General features: G+C 51.1%; 1 protein-coding gene across 1 annotated transcript in view; it reads left to right on the top strand.

Annotated features, from left to right (window-relative positions):
- Positions 1-1557: 1557 nt before the first annotated feature.
- The window catches only part of GASK1A (golgi associated kinase 1A), a 47033-nt gene continuing 29701 nt past the window's right edge, over positions 1558-18889 (top strand). The window contains exon 1 of the mRNA XM_012934059.2: positions 1558-1646. Coding sequence (XP_012789513.2) covers positions 1644-1646 — 3 coding nt within the window. The 5' untranslated portion in view covers positions 1558-1643. The remainder of the gene's footprint in view (positions 1647-18889) is intronic.

An 18889-nucleotide genomic window follows, 5' to 3' on the forward strand; every position in this document is an offset into this window, starting at 1 on the left:
GGCAGGGGTTTGGTTCTCCCTGAAGACAAAGTTCCATCCAGCACACCTGAGGAAAATTGGGCAACCGCTTCCTGTCCCAAGTATCTCAGCATGAGAGGCTGGTGCGCTGCCCATCTGTCTCCCTGGGCCTGGTTTTCTCTAACATGACCAGGAGCATTGCTGCTTCTTACATGCTTCCAGTAACTCTTCCTCTGGAGCAAACCGATGTTGGCTTGCTAAAGGATTTACTCTCTGTCCTCTGGAATGTTCCTTTAAACTCTCTATTCCTCGGTTGCCTCATTTGTGAAATGGGGATGATAAATTTATTTCTTCAAACTGTGCTGATGAAATGAAACATTGCATGGAGAACCATCTACAATGTAGTAAGAGTTGAGAAAATACTTTCTTTTCCAGTTCTTCTCCTCTCCTGTCCCCCAGCCATAATTTAAGGAGACAGTCTGGATGTTTGTTGTTGTTTTCAAAGCATCATCCAGGGGGGAGGAGAGAAAATGAGCAGGTAAGGCTCTTGCCTTGCACATGGCTGACTTGGGTTTGATCCTTGACACCTAGTGTGGTCCCCCAGGCACCGAGAGGAGTGATCCCTGAGACAGTCTATTGTTGTCCAATGCCCATCCCCCTCCCCCAATATATTCTAAGTATCACCCACGACACCCTCAGAACTTTCTGCTGTAGGGGATTGAGGAAGATGCCAAAATCTGTCCATTTAACATTGATTCTTGTTAGTGTCAACATTTCATCCTGGTTTGCAGCTTCTCAGCGTGTCTCCAGCCCCATCTCCATGCCAGAAGCTCTTAAGAATCACTGCATCCAGGGCCTGGGATGTGTGAAGCCTGGGATTCATCCAGTATCTGCCAAAGGTTGTTGCATAATTAGGAACACAGGCCTCAAGGCTACACACACCGGACCCGATTCTCTCTCCAACGTGCTGTTTTCAGACCTCTGGGTACCACCCACCCACTGGAACCCACTATAGGTAACCCAGGCACCGTCCATGCATCTGTAAGCCAAGGAGGGGCTCGATTTATAAGCCACTTCAGCGACTGTAACGCCGATCCGTTTTCAAGAAGAAAAAAATATCACTGCTTATGACCGCAAGTGGTCAAAGGATCCTGGTTCTGTATATTTCACCCAACACCGCTCTTGGCACGGCGCCCACACAAGGCTCAAAGGCGCCAGTAAAGAAGACTCGCAGAGGAGCGGGGGTACTCAGGGTTGCCCTGGGCTGCCTGCCCACCCTGCAGCCCTCCCGGGTCCCCGCCGAGCCCCCAGACTGCGGCGCGGGAGCCCGGGGCACTGCTTTGCAGGGCGAGGTGCTGGCGGTGCTTCCCGGGCTCGGGTCCCCGCGGGCTGGCGGCGGTTGGCGCGGGTTCCCTGCGAGCACCTGGACCCCAGCCCCGAGCCAGCCTCGGTCAGGGCTTTTATTGTGAAAGGAGCCCCCCCCTCCTCCCTCCCTGCGCTTTCGGGGCCGGGCTCGGCCAACTCTGCAAACGTCCCGGGACCCCCGCGGCGCGCAGCGCGCGCACCCGCAGAGCCTCGCAGCGGTTCGTGGACCCCCGGGGAGCGTGTGCCGGGGGAACTCACCCCCGGGGCAGCCGGGCGAGCCAGGAGGAGCTGGCGAAGCCCCCCGAGTGGCCGCGGGGGACATGGTAGGAATCTGCTCAGGGTAGCGCGCGGGGCGGCTGGGGCTGGGGGCGCCGGGCAGGTGGGCCGAGCCCGCGAGACGCCTGGTGGGGGGCCGGGGCGGGGAGGGCGCTCTCGTTTCTGCACCCAGGACGGGGCTGGGGGTGTATGGCAATGGGTTTTGCTACTTTGCCTGGGAGGATGTAATAACGGGGTGGTGTTTCAGATGCCCGGTCCCCTGGCTGAGCTGTAACCCACTCCGAGGGCTGTACGCCCGGCAGGGAGGGGAGATTCCAGGGCGCACCGGTGGGCAGCTCTGTTAAGTGAGACTCCTTTGTATCTTCTTCCATCGCCTACTCCTGTTTTTGTTTTAAATGCACTTAATTTTTTTTTCTTTTTGGGTCACACCTGGCAATGCACAGGGGTTACTCCTGGCTCTGCTCAGGAATCACCCCCGGCGGTGCTCAGGGGACCATATGGGATGCTGGGAATCAAACCCGGGTCGGCGGCTTGCAAGGCAAACGCCTTACCCGCTGTGCTACCGCTCCAGCCCCAGACTTAATTTTTTATCTTTGGAGGAAAGGCATACCCTAGCAGTGCCTGGGATACTAGGCACTGCTGTATCCTAGTATCCTGTAGGCAAAGCATGTGCTCCAGCCCTTTGAACCGTCTCCCCAGCTCACCTCAGTCATATTATAGTATTTGAAAAGGTATCTTACATTGGTTGCCTTAGAATTAAAGCAGCCCTGGAAACATTCCAATGCCCAGGTCCCTGTGCCACCAGCTACCCACTTTCCACTCCTACCACCTTCAGGACCTTAGGGTAGGTGTGGGAGGGCTGGGGTGTGGAGGCAATGCGCCTTGTAGAGATCATTGTTTCACTGATAAAATCCAGGATAAAAAAGCCAGGAGCAGCAAGGAAGGAGTCCAAGGGTGCCTGCAGGAAGTTATGGCACATCATGTGTGTGTGTGTGTGTGTGTGTGTGAGAGAGAGAGAGAGAGAGAGAGAGAGAGAGAGAGAGAGAGAGAGAGAGAGAGAGAGAGAGAGAGAGAAAGAGAGAGAGAAAGAGAGAGAGAGAGCGAGAGAGAGAGAGAGAGAGAGAGAGAGAGAGAGAGAGAGAGAGAGAGAGAAAGGGGTGGGACAGACAGACAGAGACAGAGAAAGAGAAAGTTTGAGCCACTAAGATGAGTGTTAAGGTGCTTTTCTTTCCTTGCGCACAGCAGACCCAGCTTCTATCCCCAGCACCATGTACAGTCCCTTGGGCCCCACCAGCAGGGATCCTTGGTGCAAAGCCAAGAGTAAGCCTGAACCCCAGGGTGGCCTAATCCTCCCACAAATAACTTCGTTAAAATGGAAATGCAAACACCACCAAGTTATTTGAATGTGATGCCCTTTATCTAATCATTCCTTAGGAGTATCCTGATGCTGATCCAAAGTGGATCCTGTGGGATACTCTGGCTTAAAAATTTGAAGTTATAAGTGTGGACTTCTTCAAAGTCTTTTGCAAAAGTGAAAAATGAGCTGCAGGACCTGGAGGAGCATTTTGGATTGTCCTGAAGAGTCTGTGGCTCTCTGTCAGGGCTGGGTGCATCTGTATCTCAAGCTAAGAATGGGACTCTTGTGACTTTCTTTACACTTAGAGTGGGAAAATGGGGGTGTGCCAAGGACTCTGAAGTTGGATGATAAATATCAGTAGAAGAAATTTTTGACCATTACGGCCAGTTTTAGAAAACTCTTCCTGATTTTTAAAAAGCAAAACAAAATGAAGCAAACAAGCAAAAGAAACCCCAAAATCAACTTCCTGAACAAATGCATTTATGTATGATGGCCTTACTGCCAGCTTCTACAGATAACCCTCTTGTGTTGATATCAAAACACGCAGTTTTGCCACGTGGCTGTTTTCCTTCCCTTTTTATTGAAGCCCACTCCCATGCCTGCCTATGGGAAGACTCTTTATAGCCATCCCTTTCATGGACACTTCCCTGATCGAATGGCCATCTCCCTGCTCATGGACTCTAGGTCATTTATAGTTTGGGGGCTATTTGTGGTGGCAGGTGGCCAGCTTCTGATTGGCCATGGAAATGGGGATCTGAGAACCCCGCTAAGTGGCAATCAGACAAGCTCAGGAGAACAAATTACTTCGGCTTTACTGCAACATCCTGAGGGCTCAGAATGAGGGCCTGGGGGAAGAATTTTTCCTGCCCTCTTCATTTTGTGCTGGCGGGGTACATGTCATTGTAGGAAGAGGGGGGCCCCAAGAGAGGGGGGTGGGGTGGCTGTTTTAGAAAATCCAGGAGCTAAAATCCCTGGAGGCAGAATCTCCATTTATAGAGAAGAGCCACTGGGCTGAGCTCAGGTCTCCCACTTCGGTGGCACTTTTCCGGAATTTTGACACCACATTCGTGTCTGTGCCATATGCGGCCACGGCCACGGTGTGGTGTGTGGCTGTGGGCAAGCACCCCAGTGCTCTGAGTTGGTTGCTCTGGCTGAGAGAGCCTGCAGGTCCCGGGGCTCAGCTGGCAAAGAGGTAGGAGTCAGAACTGGGAATCAGGACAAGCAGCCTTCAGGAAACTGGATCCCCCCTCTCTCCCTCCCTCCCTCCCCCACCCTCTCTCTCTCTTCCTCTCTCTCTCTCCCTCTCTCCCTCCATTCCTCCCTCCCTCCCCCCATCTCCTAGAGACCAGTTGCCCCCATAAGGACCAGCTCCTGCTGCCTCCATGAGCCCAGCTTTGCCTAGTGCTGGATGGTTTTTTTTTTTTTTTGAACATTTTATTTATTTATTTATTTTTTATTTTTTTTAAATTTATTTATTTTTAATTAGAGAATCACCGTGAGGGTACAGTTACAGATTTATACACTTTTGTGCTTATACTTCCCTCATACAAAGTTTGGGAACCCATCCCTTCACCAGTGCCCATTCTCCACCACCCGTAAACCCAGTGTCCCTCCCACCCTCCCCAATCCCATCTCCCCTCCACCCCACCCTGCCACTGTGGCAAGGCATTCCCTTCTGTTTTCTCTCTCTAATTAGCTGTTGTGGTTTGCAATAAAGGTGTTGAGTGGCCGCTGTGCTCAGTCTCTAGCCCTCATTCAGCCCGCAACTCCCTTCCCCCACATGGCCTTCGACTACAATGTAGTTGGTGATCGCTTCTCTGAGTTGACCTTTCCCCGGAACGTGAGGCCAGCCTCGAAGCCATGGAGTCAACCTCCTGGTACTTATTTCTACAGTTCTTGGGTGTTAGTCTCCCACTCTGTTATTCTATATACCATAGATGAGTGCAATCTTTCTATGTCTGTCTCTCTCTTTCTGACTCATTTCACTCAGCATGAAACTTTTCATGCCCATCCACTTGACTACAAAATTCTTGACCTCCTTTTTTCTAACAGCTGCATAGTATTCCATTGTATAGATGTACCAAAGTTTCCTCAACCAGTCATCCGTTCTGGGGCATTCGGGTTTTTTCCAGATTCTGGCTATTGTAAACAGTGCTGCGATGAACATACATGTGCAGATGTTGTTTCGATTGTACTTTTTTGCCTCTCTGGGATATATTCCCAGCAGTGGTATTGCTGGGTCAAATGGGAATTCAATATCTAATTTTTTGAGAGTCGTCCAAATTGTTTTCCAGAAGGGCTGAACCAGTCGGCATTCCCACCAGCAGTGAAGAAGGGTCCCTTTCTCCCCACATCCTCTCCAACAGCGGTTGCTTTTGTTCTTTTGGATGTGTGCTAGTCTCTGTGGTGTGAGGTGGTATCTCATGGTTGTTTTGATCTGCATCTCTCTGATGATTAGTGATGTAGAAGTGCTGGATGGTTTTTAAACCTACAGGCACTATCATCCACCTGAGCAAGGATCAGTTCCAAAGTTGTGGGTGGTGGAGAGTCAGGGTGGGGGTTCAGGCCCCACAAGGAACTGAGTCAGTGGGAGCAACAAGCCTCACTTAGGTCCCCTAAGCACTAACCACCCTTTAGAACAGGTGGTTAGCTGCCCAGTCTGAAGTGCCCATGGTGAGGGTGGACGGGGGGCGGGGGCACGGAAAATCTCTCTGAGCCTGATGCTCTGAGTGAGCTGGGAGCACTTTGGCTCAGATCATTTTTTAATGTGACTGCTGATATGTTTCCATCTGGGGACCTAGGGGGGTGGGGCGTGTAATCCTGGTGTCTATCTATACAGGCCTGTTTGAAGGGCCACTTGGTCTGAGAGTAAGAATGGAGGGATGGTTTGTGGGTGTCCCCCCGCCCCTGGTCCCCAGCTGCTATTCTCTCTGTGGAACACCCCCAGCCCCCCACATACACTATATATAGTCTCAGCAGTGGTGGCCTGGGATCTGGCCATATTCCTGAGACCTTGGGCTGCTGGCTCAGTGCAAGCCAGAGTGGTCAGATGACAGCAAGGTTGAATCCAGGGGCGAGTGGGGTTCAGAGTGAAAGGGGTACGCCAGAGAGATAATACAGCAGGTGAGCCACTTGTCTTGCATGCAGGTGATCCTGGATCCCTTGTACCCCCTGTCGTCCCTCCAGCTCCACCAGGAGTGATCCCTGAGTGCAGAGTTCAGGAGGAAGCCCTGAGCACAGCTGGGGTTGCCCCCTTTGCCCCCAAGAGTGAAAAGGGAGGAGGCTGTGGAGGATAAGGGGCAGTAGGCTAGTCCCTGGGGTGGTTTCCTCAGTGAACACTCTCCCCCTAGGGAGGCAAGTATCTTACTCTCTGGCGGCTTTGGAATTCTTCAATGTCCTGTCCATAGGTCACGAAAAGGCAATTTACAGACTCTCTTACGAAGGGGGCCAGACACAAAAACTCAGACACCCAGACACCCATTCCTGAAAGACCTCCACGGCGATCTCAGAGCTCCCTCTGAGCTGGGCCAGCCCCTGCCCTGACAAAGCCCCAGTGGCTTCTCTGCTCTCACACCCCTAAGCTGCTGCCCAACCAGATTGCTCAATTAAATATTCTGGATTTTCTGGAGCGAGTCTCCAAACTCTACAACACTGACATCACAGTAGTGGCACACCAGGTCCGATGGGTTGTAATGCAGAATCGAAGCAATCTCCACTAACATCATTGTTAACACAGAAGGCTTCACTTGCAACCACAGTTTAGTAAACCCTCAGATGAAGATTTAAGGTCCCCATGGTGAGATACAATAATATTTACAAATTTCCTTCTATGGCAATATTTTATGATCATTCTGTTACCTAGTTAGTGGTAACAAGCAACATAAAAAAATATTGTGGGCCTGCTACAGGGGCAGGCTTGAGGGGTGGCTGGGAAAATGGAGACAATGATGGAGGGAAGGTGACAGTGGTGGTGGGACTGGTGCTGGAATATTGAATGCCTGTATCAAATCATCATGAACAACTGTGTAAACCGTGGTATTTAAATAAAGTGGGGGAGGGGAAAATGAATGGGGTCAGGGAGATAGTATAGCAGGTAGGGCGCTTGCCTAGAATGTGGCCAGCCTGGGTTCGATCCCGGCATTCCATATGGTTCCCTGAGCCCTGCCAGAAGACCAAGGAGACTGTAGGGAATGGAGGCCAGGGGGCGAGTCTGGTGTCTGGGTGGAAGATGGGGAACAGCCTGCAGCTGGCAGAGGGATAAAGGCCATCAAGACTCAGGAAAAGAGCTCGTGCCAGGGACTTCTCTCTGGCGCCAGAGATTGCTCAGTTTCTTGGTCTGGTGTCTGGGTACATGGGCCTCTGCCTGCTTTTTTCTTCTCCTTTTATTCTCATTTCTTTTATGGTGGCCTTTAGTCACACTTAGAAATGTTATGTGGAACATTGTGTACAAGGGCTTGTGTAAAATGATACTCTGCTTAGTTCTATAAAATGGCTTGTTCCTCAAATACAAGTTCAAGAATATTTCAAAAAGCTAAAAGTAATTTCACAAACGGCATTGTATTGAAAAATAAAGTTGATTGTCAAAGTCTTCAGGCAAAGTGTTTGTCATTTCTTCCTTAGTCATCTTACTGGCTTTTGTCTTTCTAATGCTTACCTAAAACTGGAGCCCATTAAAGAGGTAAAGTATGTTTATTTGTGGGTAAAGAATTGAAATTTGGGGAACATAGATTTAAGTAGAGACCTAAAAACACGGCTCAAGAAAGGACAAAAGTTAGGGGGTTTTGTGGAAATAAAAGAGGAAGGATGAGATCGAAGGCTAAAGAAAAGAGTTAATTAGTTAAGAGTCAATCACTTTGACAATTTTTAACTATTTGTGACTGTATGAAATTAGTTCCCAGTTGGTTCTGTTCTCTGGCATTCAGTGTCAGGCATCAATCATTATGATCAGGGTTTCTGTTCTGCTGACTTCAACAATTGTTGCGCGCAAGACACAATTGCCATTTGGTCTGTTCTAGTGGCCTTTGGTGCAATCCAAACAAGACTCTGAAGTGGGCTTTTTCTACCGTGGCACTAGTGGCGTCCTGTTAAAATGGTTTCACAGCTTTTGACAAATCATGCAGGGAGACAGATTTGTCAGATGATAGACATTTGTCAGCTTTTCACTAATCACAAAGGACAGAGGACAGAGATAATTACCATAATAATGAGTCCAGTGCAGCCACCCTAACCACCTTGCCTGTGGTTCAGGAGATCCTGCCTGACGAATGGTGGCAGATTTCTTCCTCCAGGCCCTCCCCCAATATCCAGCCCCACCAGTGGGTGGGCAGGGGCTGTGGCATCTCTGCCTCTCCCACCCCAGCTTTCCCACCTGTCTCAGGCTTGGGTTTCTTCGAAGTGGCTGCGGGAAGGAGCTGTGTCTCATGCTATTTATTTGTGGGAAGATTCTGTTTGGCTTTCAAGGGTGTTTGCTTGCAATGAGCAAACAGTCTCTTCCAAAGCATCTGGAGAATTTAAATCCATCTCGGCTTGGCCAGTGGGTGCAGGTTTAGGAGCCAAGTTGGGTAGAGATTTTTTTTCAGGAACGTCATCAGCCAAAACACTGGTCAAAGGCAGCAAGGGTATTTGGGCTGGAAGAGAAAAAGGGAGGAACAGAAACTCCTTTGGAGCCATTGAAGTAAGAGAGGAGAGTCCCAGACATGGGCCATCTCTGCAGGGCTCCTTGTACTCCTGGTGCCTGTCCTGGAAAAGCAGGCGTCGCTCCCAGCTCATGTGAGAGCCACTCGGGGACCCGGGGGTCCCAGGCTGCACTGGGCTGGATGACAGCAGGGCCCTCTGGTAGGGCAATGGTGTTCTTGGCTGGCCTGGCTGTGAGAGTGATTCCATATCCCTCTGGACACTTGTCCCTGCAGATATGGCTCTGCACTCCTGCCTGCGCTTCCTTGTGCGACAAACACGCTGCCCTTGGTGGCTTTCCTGGCTTTGGCCCGCGCTGGCCTGGCAGTGCTGTGAGGCGGCTCCACACTATCCCAGGTCGTGGGGGAGTCTCAGGACCTTCTGGCAAGGATTGCAAAAGCTTCTCTGGTTATTTTAAATGGCTGGCACCAGGTTTGAGGTGGGAAGGGCAAACCTAGATAGTGTCAGGCCTCCAGTACGGAAGGGGCATCGTTCTGGCCGGCCATCCTGTGCGCTTGGATTCTCCAGGGTCCAGAAGGCCCTAGATCTTCCTGATCTTTTGAACCTGGAGTTGCAGTCAGAACTTGGGAAGCCAGCAAGAATCACCTTGCTGCTTCTCCCTCCCACCTAATCCTGGGAGAATTTCCCCTTCGGTTTTCCTCTGGAGCCTGAGAGCATTTTTCAAAGTTTTCATTGTCTCCCTTTCTCCTTCAGTGAGAATCCCCTGCTTGGTTGGGGCAGGGGCGGGGAAGGGTAGATGTGAAGGGTTGGGATGGCCTTTGGGTCTCCCTGGCCTAGTCACTGAGCAGAGCTCCCCCTGGTGAGAGGGGCACAATCTCAGCCCCTGGAAAGCTTCAGACCAACCTCTTTCGGGGCAGCTCCCGGCACTAGAGGACACTCAGCTGTGGGGGTGGTAACAAAGGGCGCCCATGTTTGCTATGGTCAGTAGACACAGAGCGTCTGCTGATCAGGTCTTCTGTGAGTGCCTGCCCCTCCCCCACTCCCTCTCCATCTTCCCGTCTTGGGCAAGGGGGATGAGTCTCCTGAATCCCAGGTGTGAGACACTGTCCCTCAGGAGGGGGTTTGCTGCCTCCCAGGTGTGTGTGGTGGGAACTAGATGCGACTCTGCCTTTTTTTCCTTTTTTTTTTTTCTTTTTGGGTCACACCAGCAATTCTCAGGGGTTACTCCTGACTCTGCACTCAGGAGTTACTCCTGGCAGTGTTCAGGGAACCATATGGAATGCTGGGAATCGAACCCGGGTTAGCTGCATGCAAGGCAAACACCCTACCCTCTGTACAATCATTCCAGCCCCATGACTCTGCCTTTTATAGATGCAGAACTTAAGCTCATCTTGTTCAGCTTGTGGCTGGGGAGGGGGGTGTGGGGTGGGAGGGAAGGGCTCCGAACTATTTTGTATTGTTTTGTTTTGTAGTCTGTGCTCAGCCTTATCCCTGTCTCTGTGCTCAAGGATCACTCCTGGCAGGGCTCAGGGCACCATATGTGGCACCAAGTTGGCTGAGGGCAAGAAAGTGCCTTAACTCCTTTACCACATCTTTTTTTTTTCTTTTTGGGTCACACCTGGCGATGCACAGGGGTTACTTCTGGTCTGCACTCAGGAATCACTCCTGGCAGTGCTCAGGGGACCATATGGGATGCTGGGAATCGAACCCGGGTCGGCCGCATGCAAGGCAAATGCCCTACCTGCTGTGCTATTGCTCCAGCCCCTCCTTTACCATCTTGTGGATGCTGGGTCCCATCCTTAGTGAGTGACAGCCTGTGTCTTTGTCCTGACCCTGAAAAAGTAGGGGCAGAGAGAGCGCAAAGGGCAAGGACACAAATAGTGGCAGGGAGCTTGTCCTCTTCCCACTCAGCACCAGCCAGCCAGCTGGGGGAACATCTGGGAACCCGGAAAGGAGCCCTGAAGTTAAAACGGGGGGGGGGTGAGTGTGGTGGAAGTGGGGGCCAGGCGGGTTTGCCCTGAGCCAGGGAAAGTCCCAATAAAGATGACTTCTGAGTCCTTGGAAGCCCCTTGGGAGTCCCTTTTTGAAGTTTTCTTCTTGCTGGTATCTCAGTTCTTACTGCCCCCGTCCCATCCCCCCAACACACACACAGACACAAACACAGACACACACAGACACACACACAGACATACACAGACACAAAGTTACTTCCCAAAACTCTCACCCTGGAGACGCGTACCCCGCGCGCCTTCACACACACTTGCACACCACAGCGAAGCCTTGGGGTGGGCTCCCGGCACTCCACCCCAGAAGGGGCTGCTGAAGAGAATGGTGGGGTGAGGGGTCCAGAGCCAGGCCCACGTTTGCCCAGGCTGGGGTGGGGGCCAAGGCCCGAGCCAGCGGAGGTGGAGGCTGAGCTCCGGAGGTGGGGCTGGCCAGAGAATGGGCTGTTAGGAAGCCTGTCCTGTGTGGCGGCGGGACACACACAGCCCTCTTCTCCGGGACAGAGGGGCTGTGTTGTCTGTCCACACAGAGGCCCAGTGTGCACCTCCTGGGGGGCCTGGACCCCGGCTCAGGGACTGGCCTCCTGGACAGCAGGAGGCTGCTGGGCTGTTGCATACCGGCCACTCTCTGCAGACCACGTGAGTCCCTCACTGCGCCGTCTCCTGCCCCCACCCCCCACCCCCCAGCGCCCTGGAGATCCTGCTGTATGTACAGAGATGCTATTGTGTTCCTTTCTTTCAGAACCTTCTCCGAGGAGGACTCCAGTTACAGCCCCCTCGCCCCCTCTGGGGAGGGTGTGTAGACGGGTTGGCTGGACTATGCCACCCCATTTAGTCTCTCCACCACGAGGCAGAAAAGCACTCCTCGGTCATTCGCTTGTCTTTCGAAGTGGCCCAGGGTAAATGGGTTTAGACGGTGCCGATTCCTGGCCTTAGGGTTCCGAGGGTGAGTGTCAGTGAGACCCACTCGGGCATGCCATGAACCTTTCACCTCCCAGCCTCAGTTGCCCCATGAAGAGAACACTGCTTCTCTGGGGAGGTGGGTGTTGGTGAGGTTCCTGGGCACATACTAAGTACTCAGCTAATGGGGGCGGGCCCCACTGTCCTTAGTCTGCAGAGGGGGGACACAGTGAGGCCTGGGCCCAGCAGGCGGTTTGCTGGATCCTTTAATGCAGGCAGGGGAGCAGGGCCTGGGGAGAGTCCTGGCCCTCAGCCGCACACAGCAGGGGGTAGGGATGGGGGTCAGGGGCCATGAAGCGCCTGCTTGTCTCGCAGATGTGAGTGGATTCCTAGAGCGATGGACAATTGCCTTGTTTAGCTATACAGCAGGTGAGCAAGGCCTGGGGTAGGAAGCTCTGTAAGTGAGCTGCATCTTGGCTAGGGAGCGGCCTTAGGGAGAGGCCAGCCTTAGGAGAGGAAACATAGACACTGGGGGTGTGGCTGCTGGTGCGGGCAGGGCGGGGGGGGGGGAGGCTCTGAAGCTTTAGGCTTGGCTTGAGGTGCCTCATTGTGAGGGACTGGTCCCCTTCTCCGAGCAGCACCTCCAAGGCAAGGCTGATGGAGGCAATTTCTGGAAGACTCTGGAGCCTGTGAGAGAGGAACAGAGCATTTTCTTGGAGACAGACTTGTCCCGTTTTTCCTCTTGTCATGGTGGCTGGTGCTTGTGATGCTGCGGGCACTAGCCTTCTGCAGGGTTGAGAATGAGCCCAGGGAAAGCTCAGGTGTCCCCACACCTGCCCCAGTGCCCGGGCAGTGAGGCAGAGGCTGTGCCTCATCCTAAGGATTGCCACTGTTCCGTCGCCTCCCACTATGTGTTTTCTTTGTTCTGTTTTACTGTTTTTGACATGCAGACAGATTTCTTGAGACATATAAGGCATTTGTAGAGAAATAATTAAGTGGCACGTCACATGACTTTTAATTTACACATGCATTTAAAGCATTGTACATTTATATCTCTGTGTGTGTGTGTGTGTGTGTGTGTGTGTGTGTGTGGTGCTGGCAATTGAACCCAGGGCCAAACACATGCTAGGTAAGTGCCCTAGCCCTGAGCCACATCCCAGCATTTCAAATATATCATTTGAAAATTATAAATATATATATATATTTAATGATAAGCCTTTGACCAAGAAGGTAAAATCATTGAACATGCTTGTGAAGGGAGCCAGAAGTAGATTTTGAGGGGCTTGAGAATGTGTTTGGGTATAATGCTCAACACCCCCAGTTCAATCTCTATATCACCCCATGTTGCTGATGGTCATCTCCTGCACTGCCAGGAACTATCCCGGTATGAAAACAACTGAGACCCCGGCAATCTCCACCAAACAAACCACCCCCACACCACACTGCATGTGATCCCAACACTTGCCACCACCACAATGACAGCACGAGATAGATTTTGAACCTTGCACTGCATGGCACCCGGGAGAGTCTGTGCAGGGCTGCCCTGGTGGCAGTTGCCAGAGGAGGTGGGCAGGCAGGCCTGTGAAGCTGGTGGCTGAGCTGGCTGGACAGAAGGCCGGGCTGGTTGGTCAGGCATGGTCCGGGACAGGCAGGAGGCAGGTGTGAGCCCAAGTCCTCCCTGCCAGTTTTTCTTAAAGAATTTTTTTAAAATTGAATCCTCATGAGATACGGTTCCAAAGCTTTCACAACTGAGTTTCAGTTATACAATGATTGAACATCCATCTCTCTACCAGTGCACATTTCCCACCACTAATGTGCCCAGTATCCCTCCCGCCACCCCTACCTCACCCCTCCCCCTGCCTCTGCGTCAGGCGCCTTTTTTCTTACCTTCTCTCTCTCTTTTTGGGCATCATGGTTTGCAATACAGATACTGAGAGGCCATTATGTTTGGTCCTTCATCTATTTTCAGCAGCACACATCTCCCATCCTGAGCGAGTCCTCCAACCATCATTGACTTAGTGATCCCTTCTCCACCCCAACTGCCTTTCTCCCACAGCTCATCGCTTCCAATCATGAAGCGATCCTCTTGGCCCTTGTCTTCTACTATCCTTGGATGTTAGTATCATATTATGTTATTTTATATTCCACAAATGAGCCTGTCAGGTTTCTTTATCAAGTACACGAGGTGTTAGGAGGCTCCTGAGGTCTGCCCTGCCAGCTATGGGTGGGCACCCTTGGGAAGTACTCCTTCAGAGCTGCTAGGGGCCCCTACAGGTTCTGGAGGCTAGACTTTAGACTCCGTTTCTGTGGTCCCCTTGTCCTCCACAAACCAGCATGACCCCGACCCCTTCAGTCTCTGCTTCATTTCCCCCAGAGCTGCCCACCAGGTCTTTCTGAGCTTATGGAAATGTTTCACATGGAGTCCCTGCCCAAAGGGCTGTTGAGTGCTTTCAATGTGACTACTGCAACCAGAAAAGGTAATTCTAAACTTTAATCAAATGTATATATGAATGGTCTCAAGCGGTCAGTGCAACTCTGGACTGAGCAATCATAACAGAAATGCTGATGGGGTTGCATGCAATATTTAAAGCATCATTTTGTTTGCTGGTTTTGTTTTTCTTTTGGTTTTTGGGCCATACCTGGATGTGCTCAGGGATAATCTCATCTTCTGTGCTCAGAGATCATCCTGACAGGACTTGGGGGACCATACATATGGGGTGCTGGGGGTAGAACCTGGGTTGTCCATGTGCAAGGTAAGCAGCCTACCTGCTATAGTATCTCTCCAGCCCCACTGTCTATATTTTCTTCTCTCAAGTGTCATTGAGCTATGACCAAAGACAATAAAGTCAGTGAAATTTCAATGGCAACTGTTCTTCTGTCTTGGTATTGGGAGGCAATTGGGAGTAGCAGGGACTGTGGTGAACTCAGGATCTGCTATTGAGAGAGGGAGCCTTACTATTTGCTTACTTACACACACTGGGAGGATGGGCCCCGAGTGTGGCTGGAAGCCCCCCTTTTCCAGGGAAGTTGGAAGTCTGGATTTTCATGAAAAAAATCTTGGTTCTCAAACATTGGCTTAAATATATTTAAAGTATTTCAGGCTCAATTAAACACATCTGCAAGCCAGATTTGGCCCATGGATCTTGTCCATAAACTCTCCTCTAGGTGTTAGGTCTAGAGGTCCTGATACTAGTGTGATAGTTTTAAGGAGAGTAAGACAAGGGTCTTCCTTGAGAGTCTATAATCTGCTCATGCCGGTTTGGTTGCGTGCGTGGTTGGGGGGAAGGCTGTCTGTAATACAGAGAATTGTCTCCTCCTGTCTTCTCTGACTCTGGGCTGGCCTCTGAGCCAGAGATTAGAAATCTCTGGAATGCTGGATCGACTGGCCTGGAGAGAAACGGCTTTGTCCTTCTACCAGCACTCCATCCTCCCTTCCTGCCCCAGCCCCACGACTAAATGTATGGCTCTGAAGACAAGGCACCAGAGAAAATTCCCAACAAATGACAAGGCCTTGCAGATCGGTTTGGCCTGCGGTATTCCTGCACTGGTACCCTTGGAAGCTGGAACAAAGTGGTCCCTAATTCACTTATGGATAAGGAGAGGGTTCCTGGGGCCAGCAGGACTGCAAAAGCCCCAACATATAATCAACAAGGAGACTTGGAGCAGAACCACTAGAAAGTGGGAGTGTGGTGGATAAGGGACAGAAATTTAACTCCCTGTGCTCGGGACCAGGCAGAGGGTTAAACTCCCACCTCTGAGCTCTGCTTTCTCAAGTTTCCCCACACTCTACGGTGGGGATAGTCCCAGGAGCATTGCTAGGAAGCTCTCATCATGGCAACGAACAATCCGAACACCGACTTAACTAGAGGGCAGACAGTGTTGAATGTTTTTCCTGCAACCACTCCCGTAACTCTCTCAGGGCTGTCAGAAGTGATTTTACTTTATGAAGGGCAGTCCTGTTTATTCCCCGCCCCCCCCCCCCCCCCCCCCGCAGTGGCCCCTCTCCAGGGGAATGACTTTGGCCAGCTTTGTCTTGCTGGGTCTCTTCTGCCTGCAGTAGTGCTGGGCTCGGTGGTATCTCTGCTCCATGAGCATCTACGAGGAAGGTTCTGTGCTTATTGCCACTGGAACGGTGAGGCAGCCAGGACGCAGTGGAGCTGGACAGACATCAGGGCCTGACTCCAGAACTCATGGGTTGAGTCAATAGGGCTCAGAGATGAGGCTTGTCAGACAGCTTTGGGGACTGGAGAAAGGTCACGGTGAGCAGATTTGCTTTGGGATCAGGGACTGAGGAGGGCCCCTTAAGACCAGTTGGAAGTGGGATGCTTGGTACCTGGCTCATACTATGTTTTCTGTGGGCTGTGGGACCTGAGGACTTGTGATCTTCCTGGAGATATGATGAGAGAGAGGAGAGACAGAGAGAGACAGAGAGGAGAGAGCGCACGCGCGCGCGCGCGCGCACAACACACACACACACACACACACACACACACATACACACACACAAAAGGGGGAGAGAGAGAGAGAGAGAGAGAGAGAGAGAGAGAGAGAGAGAGAGAGAGAGAGAGAGAGAGAGAGAGAGAGAGAGAGAGAGAGGGAGAGGGAGAGGGAGAGGAAAACTCTCATTCCAGGGAAATCCTTTTCCTTGTTCTTTCCATTATCTTTTTGTCCTGACCCTTAACTCTCAGCAGAGTTACCTGACCCTTTTTGTCCTGACCCTGTCCTCCCATTGTATTGCCTGCTCTTTGGTAATCTGATCGTTCTCTGCCTCTTTTAGGGGGCATATAGGATTCCATTAGGTCTCACCATCTCAGATAATATTATCTTAACATCCTCACCAATTTCCCTTCTTCTTCATCCACCTCCCAATAGAGTTAGATGATAATCGTGTTTACATGTTTATGACAACATTGAGAGGATTTAGTGCCATGTGAGTTTTCCCTCAGTACGTTAACAAATGATTGCCTGGTGGTGGTGAGGCTATGGGGATGTGAGGCTATGGGGATGCTTTCTTGAGAGGGAGGTGTTCAGGGAGTAGATGAGTTGATGTGGGTAGAGTTCTTCTGGGCATGGAACCAGGCACAGGAAATGCTCTGGAGAGTGCTGGGGACAGTTGCCACCACGGAGTCCTCAGGAGCAGGACAACTGTGTGTCAAGTTGGTGTGACCTGGACCCTTGCTGTGGCCACTTGAGTCTTCTCTAGTCCCCTCTGGCCCTGAGCTTCCTGCCAGAAAGAATCTGCGCAAGGGTCATTTTAGACCAACATAGTCCAATTCCTCCATGTTCTTTACGGTTCGTCTTTCTCAAGTAGGTGTCTGGTAACTATTTGCAGGGGAGCACAAAAGCCACCATCTCCTAGGCCAGTTGGTACAGGTCATGCAATGAAGAGACAGACCCAGGAAGCTCTCTTGTCTCAGTCTCCCTCTGTTGGCACTGGTTTCCCATGTTCACTGGCGATATTGAATGTTTCTGGATGAGGATGAACTCCCAAAGATAGGAGCTGATCCTTCTATCATATGCCCCAAGTCCAGACCCAGGCCCACGTCCGCATGCTGGGATGGGAACACTTGGTCCCTGGAGGCTGAAGACCTTGCTGGAATCCTGTCTCTTTGATACCATGAGCCGATGACGCCGTATCTCTGAGCTTTGAGGTCTTCAACTGAAAAATGGACATGATGAGAATTCTTCTGCTGGGACAGTGTGAGTGTCTGGAGGCAATCTTCTTGTAGCCATCCTGGTGAGAAATGCAAAAGAATTAAGAGATGCTGTCAGACTGTGGGGGTGTCCTTGGGGAGAGGCATCTGGCTCTGTCCCTCATCTTCCATACTCTACCACTTGTACCCCTACATGCTTGGAAGATAAATACCCTGGGAGGAAAAAAGGCTAGAGGGTTTTTATTTGTTGACGTTCCCCCAGTGAGTCACACCTGACTGTTCTTAAGAGTTATGTGATGCCAAGGGTCAACTTAGGAGCCTCACAAATGAAGGCATGCACCCCTTTACATGGGGAGTTTTGAGGTAGGAAAAACCAATATGGGCAAATGATTATATCCTTCTCATTGTTCCAAGGAAGCCATGATTCTTCCTCCCCTGTGTCCCTGGCTTCTGATCAGTGGCTGGCAACGGGGCTGCTGAGAGTGAAGGGATCAAGTTTTGTTTTGTTTTGTTTTGTTTGCTTTTTGGGTCATACCTGGCGACTCACAGGGGTCACTCCTGGCTCTGCATTCAGGAATTACCCCTGGTGGTGCTCAGGGGACCATATGGGATGCTGGAAATCGAACCCTGTTGGCCACGTGCAAGGCAAACACCCTACCCGCTGTGCTATTGCTCCAGACCCAGGATCAAGTTTTGAGAGGCAGACTTGGTTGTGTCTTAGCATTAGACCGTCCCTTGGGGGAGGTTGCTGATCTCCCAGCCTACAGCCCACTAAAGGGGCCCCTTTAGTCCCCACACTGGTCACTGAGGTGCTCGGAAGTACCTGCTGACACCTGGTTTACCCAGAATCCTTCATTCCATGGTGTCCAACATGCCATGTGTCATATCCCAGGCAAGTTTAAATCACAACTCAGCTGCCACTAACAGAAACCTTTGCAGTGATTGAGGGAGACCACAAAGGCAAATCTACTCAGAGGCTGCCCCACCTCTGGGTCCTCCTTCCTGCTGGGTCTTGGAGTAGGAAGCTGATGTTGTGGAGTGGGAGCAGGGGGCTCTCACACCCCTGCATTTGAAAACACCGTTAGCATGTTGTGTTCTAACTCAAATGCAGCAGGATAGACTGGGAGGGTTAACATTTCAATTCCTCTTACTGTTCTTGCAAATAATTTTCATTTTGGCTGAAGTCCTTACAGAAATGGTTTCCTGGTGTGAAGAATTCATTTGAATCTTAGATTTCTGCCACCTCTAAATGTAACATTCTTCTGTTTAGTGTTATTTTTTCCCTTCTAAATTTAAATAAATGCCTCCCCATCTCATTCTTTTATTGTTCTGACAACCAGGGGTTGCACATACTTGGCTGGAGCTCACTGAGGGTTGTGTGCAGATATTTTTCATGGCAGTGCTTGTACATGCTTGGTTGTGGTGCCCCAGCGAGTTTACAGGTGTGTCTCTCTGTGTGTGTCTGTGTGTGTGTGTGTGTGTATGTCTGTGTGTGTATCTGGGGTTTTCAAACAGCAGAGCCCTGGGACAGCACTTGAACTTGGAGGAGGGTGTAGGAATTGAACTCACTGATGCTGGCAAGGCAGGCGCTCAACCACTACACAATGAATCCTTAGGGTCCTCCTTGTTTGTAAAATTGATTTTTTTTCTGGGGCTCTTCTCCACTTTCTAGTCCTCATTTTCAGATGATTCCCATATCTAGGACTTGCTCCCACCATGTGCTCATTTGGAAAGTAGCCCAT

The sequence above is a fragment of the Sorex araneus genome, chromosome 4 (genome assembly GCF_027595985.1).
Source record: "Sorex araneus isolate mSorAra2 chromosome 4, mSorAra2.pri, whole genome shotgun sequence".
Classification (NCBI taxonomy): Eukaryota; Metazoa; Chordata; class Mammalia; order Eulipotyphla; family Soricidae; genus Sorex; species Sorex araneus.